This window comes from Vicugna pacos, chromosome 16 (assembly GCF_048564905.1).
Source record: "Vicugna pacos chromosome 16, VicPac4, whole genome shotgun sequence".
In the NCBI taxonomy this organism is placed as follows: domain Eukaryota; kingdom Metazoa; phylum Chordata; class Mammalia; order Artiodactyla; family Camelidae; genus Vicugna; species Vicugna pacos.
Window position 1 is genome coordinate 4,839,699 of NC_133002.1, and position 17,321 is coordinate 4,857,019.

Here is a 17,321-nt window from a genome sequence, read left to right on the forward strand (position 1 = left end):
CAAGTACTTGAAAAGTGGTTCTCAAAACAGGTTTCAGGGAACCCTGGAAGTCCCCCAAACCATTTCAGGGGATCTGCAAGGTCAAAATTATTTTCATAATTCTAATACATAATACTAATATATACTAATACCATGTGTATACAGTGGAGTTTTGAGCAGCTACATGACTTGATATATTGTGTAATAAGATGTGTCAATATTGGGATGATCTACATAACTCAGCTAGCCAACGTCTTACAAGACCAATGCCCATGTTACAAAATCATGCATGGAGGCTATATACTATATGATTCCAACTATACGACATCCTGGGAAAGGGAACACTATGCAGACAAGACAAAGACTAGGGTTGCCAGGGGTTAAGGAGGGAGGAAGGGATAAACAGACAGAGCACAGAGGATTTTTAGCACAGTGAAAGTATTCTGTATGATACTATAATGGTAGATAGGTGTCATCACATATTTTTCAAAACCCTGTAACGTACAATACCAAGAGCAATCCTAATGTAAACCCTGGGCTTTGGTTTATAATGATGTGTCAAAGTAGGGTCACTGATTGTAACAAATGTACTACTCTGGGGCAGGATGTTGACAGCGGAAGAGGCTATGCACACAGGAGGAGGCAGGGAGCAAATAGGAACTCTCGGTACTTTCTGCTCAATTTTGTTATGAATCTTAAACTGCTCTAAAAAATAAAACTCTATTAATTTAAAAAAATCATGCATGGATAAATATACTATTTAGCCAATGGTTCTTAATGTAAGAATAAGGAAAAGGTCACTCACATGATTTCAGATACCATACTACTATTAACCCTTAAGAAACTCCCTCTTCTTGAATTTTGGAATAGTATCAAAGAATATCCCCAAAACATGGAAAAGCTTTTAAAATAGTTTCTCTTTTCCGACTATAAACCTACATAAGATCAGATTTTACTTCAGATACTGCAACCAAAAAACTTTATTACAACAGATTTAATGCAGAAGCGAATATAAGAATCTGTCACCTATTAAGCCAGAGAATAAAGAGACTTAACAAAAATGTAAAACAACCAATGTCTGTTTTGGAAAACAGCTAATTTTTCATAAAGAATGTTCTTTATGTCAACATATAATGGGCTTCATGTTATTTTCCAATAAATTGACAAATTTTGAAGTCTCCATTTAATTTTCTAATATGGTAAAATCAATATATATAATCTATATAAACAAAAAGCTCTTTGAGGGCCTCAATTTTTAAGAGTGTAAAGGGTTCCTAAGACCAAAAGTGTTCATAACTGCTTATATGAGATGAAAATACAGAAGTCTTTGAATAACCTCAGAGTGAAGGAATTGTATGTGTGTATGGCACAAAGCCCAAAAATCATAATGCTAAAGATTGATAAACTTAACTGTATTAAAATAAACTTTCATGTGAAAAAAAATTCCAGGAGAAGAACCAAAAGACAATCTGCGAAAGCAACATCTGAAACTCCTACCACATACATTAGTCTACTTTCTCTAATGTCTTACACACTCACACATAAGTGGCTCCTACATATTAATACAAAAAAAGGCCTTCCCCCCAAATGAACAATGTAAACAAAAATACACAGAAAAGGAAATAGAAATGGCTCTTAAACAAATAAAAAGATATCCAACCTTTCTTAAGATAAATTCAAATTAAAACATTACCAAGATGATTTCTAGCCATTTTAAAAACTTAAAACTGGATATGATATAAAAGTTCCATAGGTATGTTGTCAAGGTATCCATATATACTGTTGATAGGAGTATAAACTGGTACAACCTCCATGGAGACAAAGAGTTACCAATGTAACTTTATTCTCTCTTTTCATTTTATCTATATGAGAAGATAGATCTATTATGAACCTATTATGGTAATCATTTCACAATACAAGTAAACTAAACTATCATGTAATATGTCTTAAATACATGCAGAAATACATGCCAATTATTCCTCAATGAAACAGGAGAAAAAAATCATACATTAAAAAAAAACTCCCCCTCTCTATGGGAGTTAATGAAGTACTATTCTATCTTTTATGTTTGAAAATTTTCACACCACCATTATTTTAAAAAATTTATCTATAAACACCATTTTTCAGGGGGAGGGTATAGCTTAAGTGGTAGAGTGCTTGCTTAGCATGCATGAGGTCCTGGGTTCAATCCCCAGTACTTCCTCTGAAAATAAAAAAAAAAAACCTAGTTACCTCCCCCTGACCAAAATAAAAAAAATAATTAAGTGATATAAACATCATTTTTCATGGCTACATCATAATCAATGTTATGAATATGTTAACCATTTTCCAGCTGCTGGGCCTTCAAGTTACTTTCAGTTAAATGAACAGTCAAGAAACAGTGCTGCATTAATAACTCTGTTCAGATTCTGATTCAAATTTCAGATTTCTTCATTAGAGTAGATTCCCAAAATTACTGAGTTTATATACACTTAAAGATAGTGGTACATGTCATATTCTATAGATCATACCAATATATAATCCTGCCAACAGGATACCCATTACAACAAAAATATTACTAACCTAATAGCAAAAACAGAATTTCATTTCAATAATGTTAAACATTTTTCCAAATGTTTACTATCCTTTTCCATTTTTGTTATTGTTCAAACTTCCTCTCCTTTATCCACCTATCTGGAGGTAGCAGAGTTTTAGTGTTTTTCTTACTGGTTTTTTTAACTCCTTGTAGTTTATTAGGATGTTAGTTCTTTCCTTCAGCTTATTAGTTCTCTGAAAAAGACCATTTTGATTTAATAAAAGCAAAAAAGAGAAAGTAAGTAAAAATATCACAGTAAAACTTGAGTTAGAATGATGATTTAGAAAATACTGAATTCTGCTTAACTTGCCTCAGATCCTTGATTTTTTTTTTCTTTTTTCTTTTCAGATCCTTGATTTTTAAAATTAGTATTGGGATAACTTTTAAATCTTATGTTATCCATTACTTTGATTTTTGGAATCATCTTACATTTTAGTTTGTATCATAAAAATATTATGCTGAAGTCAAATTCAGTTCATAGTTTACAAACTATCTATACACATGAGACAACAAGTTGAAACAGAGGTTTGCAGCACATATGGTTTAGAAATCAAAGGGAAAAGCTGCAGGCTAATTCTAACAAAATTCTATTCCCAAAGCCAGATTCAGACTGTCCTACTCTGGCACTCTGAGGGTTGCTCTGTCCAGATTCTGAAGGGCATGCCGATCAGTATTTGTGTAAAAGGTTTTCAATGAATCCTTGTATGTATTGTTACTTGAGTGCCTTTAAAATATCATTTCCTTTTGGAGTAAGCCATTATCAAAAATAAAACAGTCAATTCAAAATAATAAAGATAAATATGAATACACATGGGTACTTTATCAGGCAAACTAAAAATCTGTAATACTGAGAAAACAGCTTCATTAAAAGGGAGAAGTAGGTCAATCTGGTTAGTAAAGCAGAAAAGGACTAGAACCAAGAGAGGAAAGACAAAATAGCACAATGATTACCTCCCACCAAGTCCTTCGATTCGTTCTCTTTCCTTGGGAAGTTCTGGCTTATGGTCCTGTGTCACCTCCACAGCTCTGATAAAATCATCCTTCGGGTCATCCTGAATTCCAAGAACTACCCCAGAGTCACCCACATGAGCTACATACATCTTCAGGCCCCGTATGATGACCACACTGGCAGTTGTCCCTGATGTGCTGGGAAGACCTGTCATAGTCTTTGGCCATTCTGCTGTAATAAAAAATAAAATATTTTACTCTTCCAGGTACAAACATTAATACTGTGGCAGGAAAAAAAAGGCAACATATGCTAGATTAGCATGTTAAAACGTGAATTAGCATAGGAAAATATTTTAAGAAAATTACTGTGAAAGCTATTCAAGAAGGACTTGCAATAATCCCTTCATTGATATACTAATAAATTAATTTTATAAGTAATGAAATTATACTATAACCATCAAACCAATTATATGAGAAAAACATTACAGGATAGATTCACTAATTCTGCATAGTCTTAGTCCTAACTACATTTAGCTGCCAGAATGTGTTAAGAGTTTTGATATCACACTGCCAGTAGCTTATCATGTTTATTGATCTCTCTCCAAAAAGATTTTCAGAAAAAGCTACTTGATTTATTTTTTGTAATAACTCTTGAATATTCATAACCTAATTAAATAACAGTTTGAGCACCCATTCTATACCACGTTCTGTGCTAAGAGCTTTATATGTATTATCTCATATAATACTATCAATAAACCTATGAGATAGGTAAGATTAGTCCTATTATTTTCATTTTGCACATAAGAAAATCAAAACTTTGAATCGTTAAGAAATTTCCTCAAAATAACAAGTTTTCTAAATGGCAAAGATTCCATATATTTAATTTCAAAACCCAAAGTGACTGATTATATTCGCTGTCATTTAAAAATTCTGAAATATTCTGTTGTATTAAATTTCAAGTTACAGTTCAAGATAGCAAACAGTCCAAACACTGACATGCTCCCCATGAAAATCTTACTGAAAGAACAGAATATAAATATAAGAAAAGTTCCATAGCAGTCATGCAACACAGAGAAGAGTCCTCAGAAAATCTGAGAAATTCCTGGAATTTTAAGCAAATGGAATTAAATTGAGAGAAAAATCAGAATGCAAGATTTGTAATCCAACATAAGGAAAAAGCACAGTCAATAAAGAAGGCAGTACATCAGTATTCCCTGTTAACACTGAGTTCCAGAAAAGTTCAAACTCAGAGGCAGTGGCAGAGACTGAAGGGAAAACCCTAAACCTCTGCACAGTATAAGATGAAACATCTTACTTCCTCAGCTGCCAGTAACTATAGTACCTCTTTTTTAAGGAAAGTGGTGCATGTGCCGATAGGGACAACAGGGTCTTCAAAGGGGATGAGGGAGAAGAAATAGTCCCCCCTGAACTGGACTGGTGCCATACAACTTTCACAGCCACAGGGACTTCTCTAATATATTCAGGCTAACTGGCTCTTTTCTTTTCCAATATTATATGCTGAAAAGACATCTCTTGTCCCCTACAGAGCATTTCCCCATCCCATCCCATCCCATTCCATCCCACAGATGAAACCCATTCTACAGAGTGACCTGTCACTCCCAAAAGAGGGCTGTTTGCAAGATACAAAACAATGATCTTCACAATTGCTGAGGGAAACCAGTACAGCTACCAATACTGATGAAGCTAGAAGTTCATACACATAGGCATATATGCATATACACACGTAAAACCACCTGCAATACTGCTAGACACAAGTTAAGTCCTCAATAAATTATAGCTTTTGTTGCTATGACCATTATGTATTTAAGAAAAGCAAACTGCCTGATAGGTATCAAATGGATCATGGAGAGAGAAAAGGGCCACAAAAAAAAAAACACTTCTGGAAAAAGCAAAAGAATCTATGGATAGATTACTGGCATTGATAAAGTTCAGTAAGGTTACTAGATTTGACACAACACTGTAAAATGACTATAACTCAATTAAAAAAAGTTAAAAAAGGTTAATAGATATACAAAATGTCAATTATATTTTTATAAAATGGCAACAAAAATCATAAAATGTAATTTTGTAAAAATAAAAAGATACCATTCACAAAAGGCAGCAAAAGGAGTGATACATATTTGGGAACAATGTTAACAAATCTCTAACAAGAACTTTATGGAAAAGTTGTAAACCAGTGGATAAACAGAACAGTGAGCACAGAAACAGATCTACACATATTTAGACATTTGGCATATGAATGGTGGATAAAGTATAGACATTCAGTAAATGAACTTGGACAAAATAGAAAAAAAAAATAGTACCTTTGGGTCCCTGATGCTAAACCAAAAAAAAAAAAAAAAAAAAAAAAACCCTCAGTTCCAGGAATGGTAAAGACCTAACATGAAGAGCAAAGCTAAGATGCTTAGAAAAAGCAAAGGAAGGTACTTTCATGATCTCAAAGTAAGGAATGATTTACTAAAGACAAAGAATGGACTAGCCACATAGGAAAATGATTGTGAAGTTATATTACTATCAAAATTAAGAATTTCTCTTCCTTCATCAAAAGATACCTTACTGAAGTGAAAAGACAACTCTCACAAAATGGAAGAGAACATATCTGTAATATATACACATGCCAAAGGAACGGTACCCAGAATAGGTAACATGCTCCAACAAACCAAATCAGTAAGACAGACTATCTAACAGAAAAATGGATAAACGCCTCTTACAAATGAGGAAATCCAAACAGCTAAAAGCACGTGGAGGTTGTTCAGCTTCTTTAATTAACAGAGAAATACAAATTAAAAGCCACAATGAGTTACCACCACCTAATTATCAGATCGCATAAATCAAAGTTTGACAAGAGTAAGCGTGGTTAAGAATGTGGAGCAAGAGGTTCTATGATCAAGTACTGGTAGGAGTATAAACTGGTACAACTACTTCAGAACACATCTAGGCATTTATATATTAAAGGTGAAGATATGTGTGCTTTGACTACTCAGCACACCTAGATATACACCATAAATTAATGTATATGTACACATGGTACACATGAATGTTCATAGTAGCATATGGGCTAAAAACGAGCAATAATCCCAATGTCCTTCAGCATGACAACAGACTACCCTACATGGAATGGGTAAGCATCTCACAAGAACCGTGAGATAAAATAGACACAGCATGATTTTCTTCAACAACAAAGTATCATGTTTATAGACAAATGGAAAAACTATAAATAAAAATAAGTAAATCACTATAGAATTATCATCCCAAAAGTCAGGATGGTGGTTATCCCTTGGCGAAAGATAGAAATATGAGATCAGAAAGGATGTACAGGGGCTTCGAGAGTGCAGGCAATGTTTTCTTTCTTAACTGCATGGTGTTCATTTTATGATTGTCCATTAAAGTGTATGTTTTATGGCCTTTTCTGTATGTACGCTGTATTTCACACTTTTTTTTTTAGTTAAAAAAGAAAAAAAGCAGGAAGAAGGCATCAATTTTGCAAGTAAAGATCACAGCAGACAGCTCCCTAGCCCATCCAGTTCTGCAGTTTGCTTACAGACGTCATTCCTAGCAGCTCAGCCTACAGTATGATGTATGCTTCTTTAGCCCTTTAAATGATTTTATGCGTTAACTACACCTCTTGCTAAAACCTTTTCTTTTTAAACAAGCTAGAATAGATTGTTTTTTGCAGCTAATAACCTGGGGAAAAAAGCCTATTATCACAATAAATATGAATAAGGTGAAACCTCAGAAAGAACGGTTCTAAAGCACATTGAGAAAACAAAATTCACCCATAGTATACAAGTAATTCAGCTGTTTGCAAAAAAGCACCTAAAACAAGATGGAAAGGAAGGGGAAAAAAGCCAAAAATAAAAAGGTTATTCAAAGCAAAATATTTAAATCACATTTTTGGTCAAAAGAACTAATATATTATACAAGACATTCTGCAATGATCTAAAAATACTGAACAACCCATGCTTTCTCTATTCACTTGAAATGCCACCTTTTACAACATGTTACATTTTGCCTCAGATCTATTTCTGGACTCATCCTACTGATCTATTTATGGTGCTTTTTTAATAATTGGGAGTTTAAGTATCCCCTAATTATTCTTCTTTTTCCAACATTCTCTTAAGTATTTTTCCAACTGAACTTCAGAAGCAACTTGCAAAATTAAAAAACCTGTAGAGATTCTAAATGAAACTGCAGTTAATTTGTGTATTAAGGAAACTACCTCTTTTGTAATTTGTCTTCCTTTTAGTCTTCCTTGTTTTCTACTTTCATTATAATCTTTTAATTTTTAAAAAATGACTTAAAAAGTAACATTAAAAAGACAGTACTGGATAGGGTATTAACTCTTAAATAGCATCCTTTAGATAATATATGTGTGTCACGGAAGTGTCCTTTACAAAGACTTATAAATTTTGTAACACAAAAATACAAAAATTCTTAGTGAAGTAAAGTTGTTATAATTAAGTATAGAATGTATATGCTCTTCACGATAAATTTAAAATTGGGGTGCTTATGTACTTACCATGTACTAATTAATAAATACTGACTCATTTAACTCTTGGGAGGTAGGTACCATAAAACTCTATTTTAAAGATGAAGATACTCTGGCACAAGTAGTAAATGAAGAAGCTGGGACAATGCAACATACTCGTCATCACTGGGCTACGTACGAATTCTTACAGAATTCTAATGCCAGAGTAGATTGGAATTGTAAAAGGCTTCAGGATGCAATTTTAAAACATGTAAAAAACAACCATCAAAAGATACGCATGTTCTTTAACCAAATAATTTGGCTCTGGGAAATTTTTTTCCCCAAAGAAATAATCCGAATGGAGGGAAAGGCTATGTTGCTTTCACGTTAGCCCTCACTGATGGTATTAAATACAGTACACACCTGCCTAGCACACATCCCCCCTTCTAGTACCAGTACTAGCACCCCAACTTTGGTATGGAGTACGCAGCCGCCACTGCATCCAGTCTTTAGTGGATCTGAAAAACTTGCTTGCTCCTGCCCTAGGTATAGGCAAATGATCTAAACTGTCACTCTTTCAGATATTTGCATCTTTAGACAATATTTGCATCTTTAGACAGAAAGACATAAAGCCAGAAAACACTGGAGCCGATGCATTCCAGACACTAAAACCTTTCACTGAGCGTCCACCAGCTCCTACCCCCTAGAGCCCCAGGGACACTGTGGTTCTGTCCATCCTGAGACCTAATTTAGCCTTTGCTTTGGTTCTGTGAGCTACCTAATGTCCTTTCAATAAATTCCCATGTTCTTTTCCCTCCTTAACATAGGCCAAGTCAGTTTATGCTACTTTCAAAGAACTGTAATACAAAACTAATACCATAGAGTAGGTTGCAGGTAACTGACCCTCAGAAAAATGTCAGTTTTGGAACCAATAAGGGGTAGAAGGCATCTAGACTCTTGCTCAGATTCCAGATAGTAACCAGTGGTGAGATAGGGCTGAATTTATCGATAAATGGTAGGCAGAAAGTCTACAGTCAGCATACTAGCTTAGAACAGTGGTAACAAAACTTTCTTGGGTCAGCTAATACAAACACAGACCCCACTCTGGCCTAAAATTCCATGCCTGAGAAATAACAAGACTGTTATGAGCTGGACCATGTCCCTCTGAAAAAGGTATGCCAAAATCCTAATACTCAGCACACCACAGAATGTGACCTCATTTGGAAAGAGGGTCTTTACAGAGGTAATTGAGTTAAAATAGGTCATTAGAGAGGGCCCTAATCCGGTATGACTGGTGTTCTTATAAGAAAGGGAATATGGACACAGAGACGCACACACAGTGGGAAGATGACGTAAACACACATAGGGAGAAGGCAGCCACGTGACTGGAGTGATGCAGCTACAAGCCAGGGAATGCCAGAACTCCTGGTAACACAAAGCTAGAAGAGGTAAGGAAGGATTCTCCCTTAGAGCTTTCAGAGTAAGAGAGAACATGGTCCTGCCAACACCTTGATTTTGGACTTCAGGCCTCCAGAACTGTGAGACAATAAATTTCTGTTGTTTTAAGCCAATCAATTCCTGGTACTTTGTTATGGCAGTTTCAGAAAACAAACTCAATGATATAGAGGAAACAATTCAAAGATCTGGGGAATAGGGATCTTAGATTAAGTCTGGTATATGCATATGCATCCCACCTACCCAGCCAAGAAAGGTTCAGAAGACTCTCCTCAACTTTAATACTTACTTTAATACTTACGGAAGCAATTAGGTAAACACCAAAATCTTTTAAACACATTTTACCGACTCTTCTCTCTAGGCAAGAGATACTAAGGGAAGAGGTTGCAGGGAAGATGGATTTCCTGATCTCTGTGGGGTGGCAGAATCCTGAGGTGACAGATCAGATAGGAGCAGTTAATCACCCAAAGATAAGTTGGTAGGGTTACCTCACTGACAACATGCCAGGAGAAAAACTGGATCTCCAGAAGGATCATTCACAAAAATACAAGGAACAAAACAAACAAACCAAAAAATTCCAAGTTCAGTCAAAGAACTGTTAACCTTCTTCAAAGTGATGCGCAGCCATTTTCACATGTATATATACACCAAGGAAAGAGAAATACTCATAACATTGACTAACTGCTGGATGATGGCTCTAAAATGATAATTCCAGAGCTGCAAAATACAACCACAGTCCATTGGTCAAGAGCTAAGGCTCATGTAGTAAAATGACTATAACTCAATAAAAAAATGTTTAAAAATAGCTTGCCCTCATAGCTCTTCATTGACTGGTGAGAAAGCCTATTACGGAAGAAAAGGCCAAGTGCAAGACTTTGGAGCATCCCATCAATGATATTCTCCTCTGAAATAGTAAACTAACAGCATTATCACATCTCTCAAAGGTTAAAACATGAGAGCTGGGATGGTCATCCTACATATTCTTCTATTCTACAGTCTGACCACTGCAAAAGTCTAATAGCTCTTGGAAAATGACGGTGGATTATAATCAAATCATGATTTCAGATGCAGCTGCAGCTCTGGTTCTCTACCGGAACAAATAAATAGCCTTGGCTAGCTGGTAAGTGTCCAGCAGCAGGGCCCTGACGAAAATGAAACTGCTCCCTAGATTCCTGGAAGTATGTTTCTGATATGAGACCTGCTTCTTCAGGTTTACTTCTTCTTTTTTCTGGGAATAATTCAAAGAATTTCTTTTTCTTGACTCAATAGAGAGTAAACTGCCAACAAAATATACCATCACTCCCAAATACTATCCTAGTATCTAATTCCTACAAACAATGGCATTCTCCAACAGAACCAGAATCCACTATCAAAATCAAGAGACTAACATTGATATGATACCGCCGCCTAATCCATAGATCTCATTCAAATTTCATTAATTATTCTAACAATAATAATAAATTTAACAATAAAGAATTTATAATAAAAGGATAAAATTCACGATCTCGTTATATTTAATCGTCATGTCTCTTTAGTCTCTTCCCATCTGGAACAATTTCTTAGTGTTTCCTTGATGCTTTTTAGGAATACCAGATCAGTCATTTCAAGAATGTCTCTCAAGTTGGGTATGTTTCATGTTTCCTCATGTTTGTAATCAGATTATGCATTTTTGGCAGGAATATCACCATATTAAAGTGTTAAAGATGATCTTCTCATTGTGGGCAGAAAACAGTTTCAGTTTGTCCCATTAAAAGTGATCAAGCTACCCTTGATCTCTTAATTAAGGTGCTGTTTCCCCCCATAATCTTTTTCCTTTTGTAGTTAAGCATTTCATAGGAAGATTATCTGAGATAATGTAAATATCCTTCGAGTGGGTTGAATGGTCCCTCCCCACCCCAGTAAAAGATATGTCCACCCAAAACCTGCAACTGTGACCTTATTTGGGAAAAGGATCTTTGCAGATGTAATTAGGTTAAAGATCTTAAGAATAGATCATCCTGGATTAGAGTGGGCCCTAAAACCAAACACAAGTGTCCTTAAAAGAGAAAAGAAGGGGAGAAGACACAGAGGACGTTAATATAAGACAGTTGAGACTGGGTGATGCATCTACAAGCCAAGAAATGTCAAGGATAGCTGCCAGCCACCAGAAGCTAGGAGAGAGAACGGAACAGATTCTCCCTCAGAGCCTCGAAAAAGGAATCAATCCTGCTGACACCTGGATCTCAGACTTCTGGCCTCCAGCATCATGAGAGAATAAATTTCTGTTGTTTTAAGCCACCTAATTTGTGCTAATTTGTTACAGCACCCCTAGGAAACTAATATAGTAATCCTGTTCCTTAATTTTTAACTTATTAGTTTTAGCACTCATTGATATTTCTCAGATGAATCAATTATAATTTATGATGGTTATCAAGTGTAATTTTCTAATTCTACCATTCTGTCTACATTTATTAGTGGAATTCTACAAAGAAAAGCTTTATTCGAAATAGCCAAAAACCACGGACAATCCAAATGCCCATCAACAGGTGAACGGATAAACAAATTTTGGTATAGCTATACAATGAAGTACTACTCAGTAATAAAAAGGAATGAACTACTGATATATGCAACAACGTGTGGTAGCAGAGATTATCTAATTCTGATTGAAAAGAATGAATGATTAACAAAAACAGAGAAAAATAGGTACTTGATAAATATGGCAAATTCATTCAGAACATGTGATGTGTGAGAGGCTGAAGGTCCTTAATAGTAAAAACTGAGAAATAACAAAATAAAGATACAGGTTTAAAATTCCATGATTTAATAGAAATTTTCTTCAAATTCAATTCTATCTCACTTTCACTGTCTTTTTCTGTAGCCTTCCCATGCCCCTTCTTCATCAGTTGGTCCCTGTCTTTAAATTTAAGATAATGAAAATTACCTGCCAAATCTAGAACCAACAATTTAGGTTAAGATCAGCTTCTTCATAATTCACTCATTTGGCCAAATTCTTTTAAGTAAATGTTCTGATCTTCAGTTGAACAAATTTAAAAAATAAAACTTCCATTATTTCATCTTCCTTTACAAATACAGTGGCAAATTTCCTGTAATCACATCAGAGATCACATACCATTTATTTCAACAGTATGTTGCTATCTTTCTAATGGCTCTCTTGATAACATAAGTCAATGAACTGATACCCAGGAATAAAAGCTGCACTTCGTTCACTATCTTCTCTACCAAAAGAAAGAGGTAATAAGAACATTACTTCCAATGAATAAACCTAAAGCACAGGCAAACTTTAAAACATTATTTCTCAGAGGGCAAGCATAATACAAGAACAGTAGTAAATTCATACATAGGAATAATACACATAAATTAGGCACATACTATAACTTAAGATCAAGAAGTAATGAAAATAGAATACACAAATAGCTCATACAACTTAATAACAAACAACTCAATACGAAATGGGCAAAAGACCTAAACAAGTAATTCTCCATTTCTTCTAGGCTGTCCAATTTATTGCCATATAGTCGTTCATAGTTTTCTCTCTTGCGATCTTTTGTATTTCTGAGGTGCTGGTTGTAATTTCTCCATTGTCACTTCTTATTTTGTTTATTTGTTTCCTCTCTCTTTTCTTCTTGGTGAGCCTGGCCAGAGGTTTGTCAACTTTGTTTATTCTTTCAAAAAACCAGCTCTTGGTTTAACTGATTCTCTTGTTTTTTTAATCTCTATGTTATTTCCTCCCTGATCTTTATTATTTCTTTCCTTCTGCTGATTTTAGGTTTTGTCTATTCTTTGTTTTGTTTGTTCTTATTTTTCTAATTCTTTTAGGTGGTAGGTTAGGTTGTTTGAGATTGTTCCTGTGTTTTGAGAACAAGCAATTCTCCAATGAAGACATACAAATGGCTAATAGGCACATGAAAAATGCTCAATATCGCTAATTATCAGAGAAACACAAATCAAAACTACAATGAGGTATCACCTCCCACCAGTCAGAATGGCCATCATTAAAAAGTCCACAAACGATCAATGCTGGAAAGAGTGTGGAGAAAAAGGAACCCTCCTATGTAGTTTGGTGCAGCCACTATGGAAAACAGTGTGGAGATTCCTCAAAAGACTAGGAATAGACTTACCATATGACCCAGGAATCCCACTCCTGGGCTTGTATCCAGAAGGAAATCTACTTCAGGATGACACCTGCACTCCAATGTTCATAGCAGCACTATTTACAATAGCCAAAACAAGGAAACAGCCTAAATGTCCATCAATAGGTGACTGGATAAAGAAGATGTGGTATATTTATACAATGGAATACTACTCAGCCATAAAAACCGACAACATAATGCCATTTGCAGCAACATGGATGCTCCTAGAGAATGTCATTCTAAGTGAAGTAAGCCAGAAAGAGAAAGAAAAATACCATATGAGATCGCTCATATGTGGAATCTAAAGACTCATGGACAGAGAATACAGACTTGTGGTTACCAGGAGGGTAGAGGGTGGGAAGGGATAGACTGGGATTTCAAAATTGTAGAATAGATAAACAAGATTACACTGTATAGCACAGGGAAATATACACAAAATGTTATGATAACTCACAGAGAAAAAAATGTGACAATGAGTGTGTATATGTCCATGAATGACTGAAAAATTGTGCTGAACACTGGAATTTGACACAACATTGTAAAATGATTATAAATCAATAAAAAATGTTAAAAAAAAAAAAAACTAAACACAGACTTACCATATAATCCATCAATCCCACTCCTGGGCATATACCCAAAGGGAACTCTAATTCGAAAAGACACATACACCCCAACGTTCATAGCAGCACTGTTTACAATAGCCATGACATGGAAACAACCTATATGTCCATCAACAGATGACTGGATAAAGCAGATGTGGAATATATATGTGTATATACAGATATATATACCTATACACAATGGAATACTACTCAGTCATAAAAAAGAAAGAAATAATGCCATTTGCAGCAACATGGATCGACCAGGACTGTCTTTCTAAGTGAAGTAAGCCAGAAAAAGAAAAATACCATGTGATATCATTTATGTGTGGAATCTAAAAAAATGACACAAAGGAACTTATTTACAAAGCAGAAACAGACTCACAGACACAGAAAACAAACTTATGGTTATAAAGGGGAAGGGGATGGGGAGGGATAAACTAGGAGTTCGAGATTTGCAGATACTAACTACTATATATGAAATAGATAAACATCTCTTAGGGCTAACCATGCAATTCCTTGCCCAAAGTAGCTGTTAGTTTAGTTGAATTTCTGAGGGTATAACGATTAAATTGTCTTTCCTTACTTTTTTTTAATTAAAGAAAAATTTCCCCTTTTAAACATTGTGGTAAAATACAAGAGATGAATTATAAAATGGGTAAAGCAGTATCTTTGCCCCCAAAGACCTGAAGATTTAGCTGAGAGCCAGGTAAAACAAACATAGCAGTTATCTCACAATGGTCTGTGTGATCTTGACTGGGATTCCACAAGGCCATAACTATTTTCATAATAATTCTGAATTTCTTCACCCTTTACACTGTGTTGATATCTGCACTGATGGTTCAAAAGCAGTAGTTCGTAAAACTGCCGGTGCCTTAGCAGGAGACAAGGCAGTGGCACCAAAGTGAACTAGCAGTCATTGTATTCATCATAGCTGCCCACTTAGTTTTAAAAAAGAAAAGAAAAAAAAAAGCAAATCAAGGTGTCCTTGATGATGCAATAAAAATTCATTTTATTAAATCTCCACCCATGAATATGTGTCTTTTTAACACTCTATATGACAAAAAGGGAAGCATGGGTAAGGCTTCTGCTGCATACTGTGCTGTTTAGAGGAAAAGTACCTGTGATTGTGCAAATTATGAAAGGAAGAAGTCACATTTTTCATGGACCAACATTTTTACTTGAAAGACTGATAAAATGTGTTAATAAGACTTGGGCACTTGGCATACACTTTCTTCAAAGTGACCAAAGTGAGTTTTTCACTTCAAGTAAAACAACTGACAGTATTTGTTGCCAGTGATAAATTTTTAACCGCAGCTTAAAAATCTCTTATTTTAGAATATGTGTATTCACTATGATGCACTTGCTAGCTTCCCAATCTTAAGACTTTTCTGATGAGATGAGTGATGTTAACTGATGAGATCAGTGATGTTTTTAATACTGTGTCATAAAATGCATCAGTTCTTGGACGGTCTGCATACTCAGTGAACCATTATTTTCCAAATGAATAATACACCATGTCACAAAATCATATGTGGGTAAAAGACTGATTCAAAAAGCAAGAGACCAATGGCTCTTAATGTAAAAATACAAAAGTTCATTGATAAGTTTTCAGATTCCATTTTAAGAAACTACCACTTTGACGTAGAATATCCACAATTATCTGAAAAGACAAACCATTTCTCCCTTTTCCTACTACATCTGTGTGTGAGACTGTCTTTTCTTTAAATAGTCCATCAGACAACACAGAACATACTGAATGCAGAAGCAAATATGAGAATATTTCTTAATTCAATATTTCTTATTTCAGAAAAAAAGTGATCTTTCATTAAAAATGTCAACATACAATAAGTTTATTTTTTATAGATTAATAAATCTTTTTTAAATTTCTCAATTTTGACTTCTCATACAGTGAATATAGTAGCTATAAGCCACATAAAAACTCTCTGGGGTCCTAAATCATTTGAGTTCAAAGGGTTCTGAGAGCAAAAAGTTTGAGAGCCACTACTACAACCCAATGAAAATTACAAAAGTGGAAATTTGTGTCAAGACTTCCATATACTCAGCATACTCTGTTTTAAATTCAAGTTTTGAGAATGGAGTACGAGGTTATCTGCAGAACAAAGCAAACTTTAACATTTGGTGTATTTGGCTCTGAGCCATGCACGGGAGTGAAATCTTGGTTCATACAGTACAAGTATATCAAAAAAACATACACACTCACATTTAACAGCATGGTTTCTGCTTTATTTTTTAAAATGCTCAAGTAACAGTGCTCATACTTTATCCTTTTGGTGAAAACATATGGCAAATTTCATGTCGCTTTAAGTATACTGCAAAATAAACTGGACTCTAAATAGTTCTTTGTGTCTAATCTTCCTCTATCTGGTCTTGCTGTCCACTCCCACTTGCCCTGCAGGCAATGAAATGACATATTTCTGGAATATACTGCAGTGCTCTCAGCTCTGCCTACACAAAAACAAAACAAATCCATAATAGGGACCTCTGGGATTGGATAGAAAACGCCTCCCACAGGCGCACTGGTTGTTCTATGAGTCAATCAAATAATTCTTGGCAGAAAGCCAGGCAAACAGAAAACACACTTTGAAAGAAGCTGGTATACAACTCTGTGAGACCTTTTTAAAAATGTTCTGTATTTGACCAACCTTTACACTCTTCTCTATGTCTGTCCCACTGCTGAAAATAAAGCTACCAGTATGCTACCATAAATAAGAGGATTTTTTTAAATGACAGAAGTAGCATTATCATTTCTCTTAAAAAAAAAAAAGATCCATGCCATTCATTCACAGCAATGTATAAGCAACTATAACTCTGTATGATACTATATGCTGGGTACAGAAAAACTGGCTGCTTTAGAAAACATTTAAAACTTAGATGAAACTACAACTACACCAATTTTTTAGAAATTAAGGTCTCTAATTCCTTTTAGCATATCAGTGATTCCTTATCTCTTGCTACTCTGACAGGCAGCTACAATTTACAAGTACTTTCAACTAGGAACTGTTGGGAACTATCTGACAGCAATTACCTAAGGCAACTACCAAAGGGGGAAAAAGTGCACTTTCAAAAAGCCCGAGCTGAATTTAACACACAGCCATAACGTGGGGCCAGTCTGAGTTAAGAAC

At 35.0% G+C, this 17,321-nt stretch overlaps 1 protein-coding gene across 2 annotated transcripts in view; it reads right to left on the minus strand.

The window, feature by feature from the left end:
* Positions 1-17,321, minus strand: part of PPM1D (protein phosphatase, Mg2+/Mn2+ dependent 1D) — a 44,023-nt gene that overhangs the window by 25,376 nt on the left and 1,326 nt on the right. Inside the window, exon 2 of one of the 2 annotated variants that reach the window (XM_006213309.2) lies at positions 3,506-3,734. In XM_006213309.2, coding sequence (XP_006213371.2) covers positions 3,506-3,734 — 229 coding nt within the window. The remainder of the gene's footprint in view (positions 1-3,505; positions 3,735-17,321) is intronic. The other variant, XM_031685219.2, reaches the window with a different exon arrangement.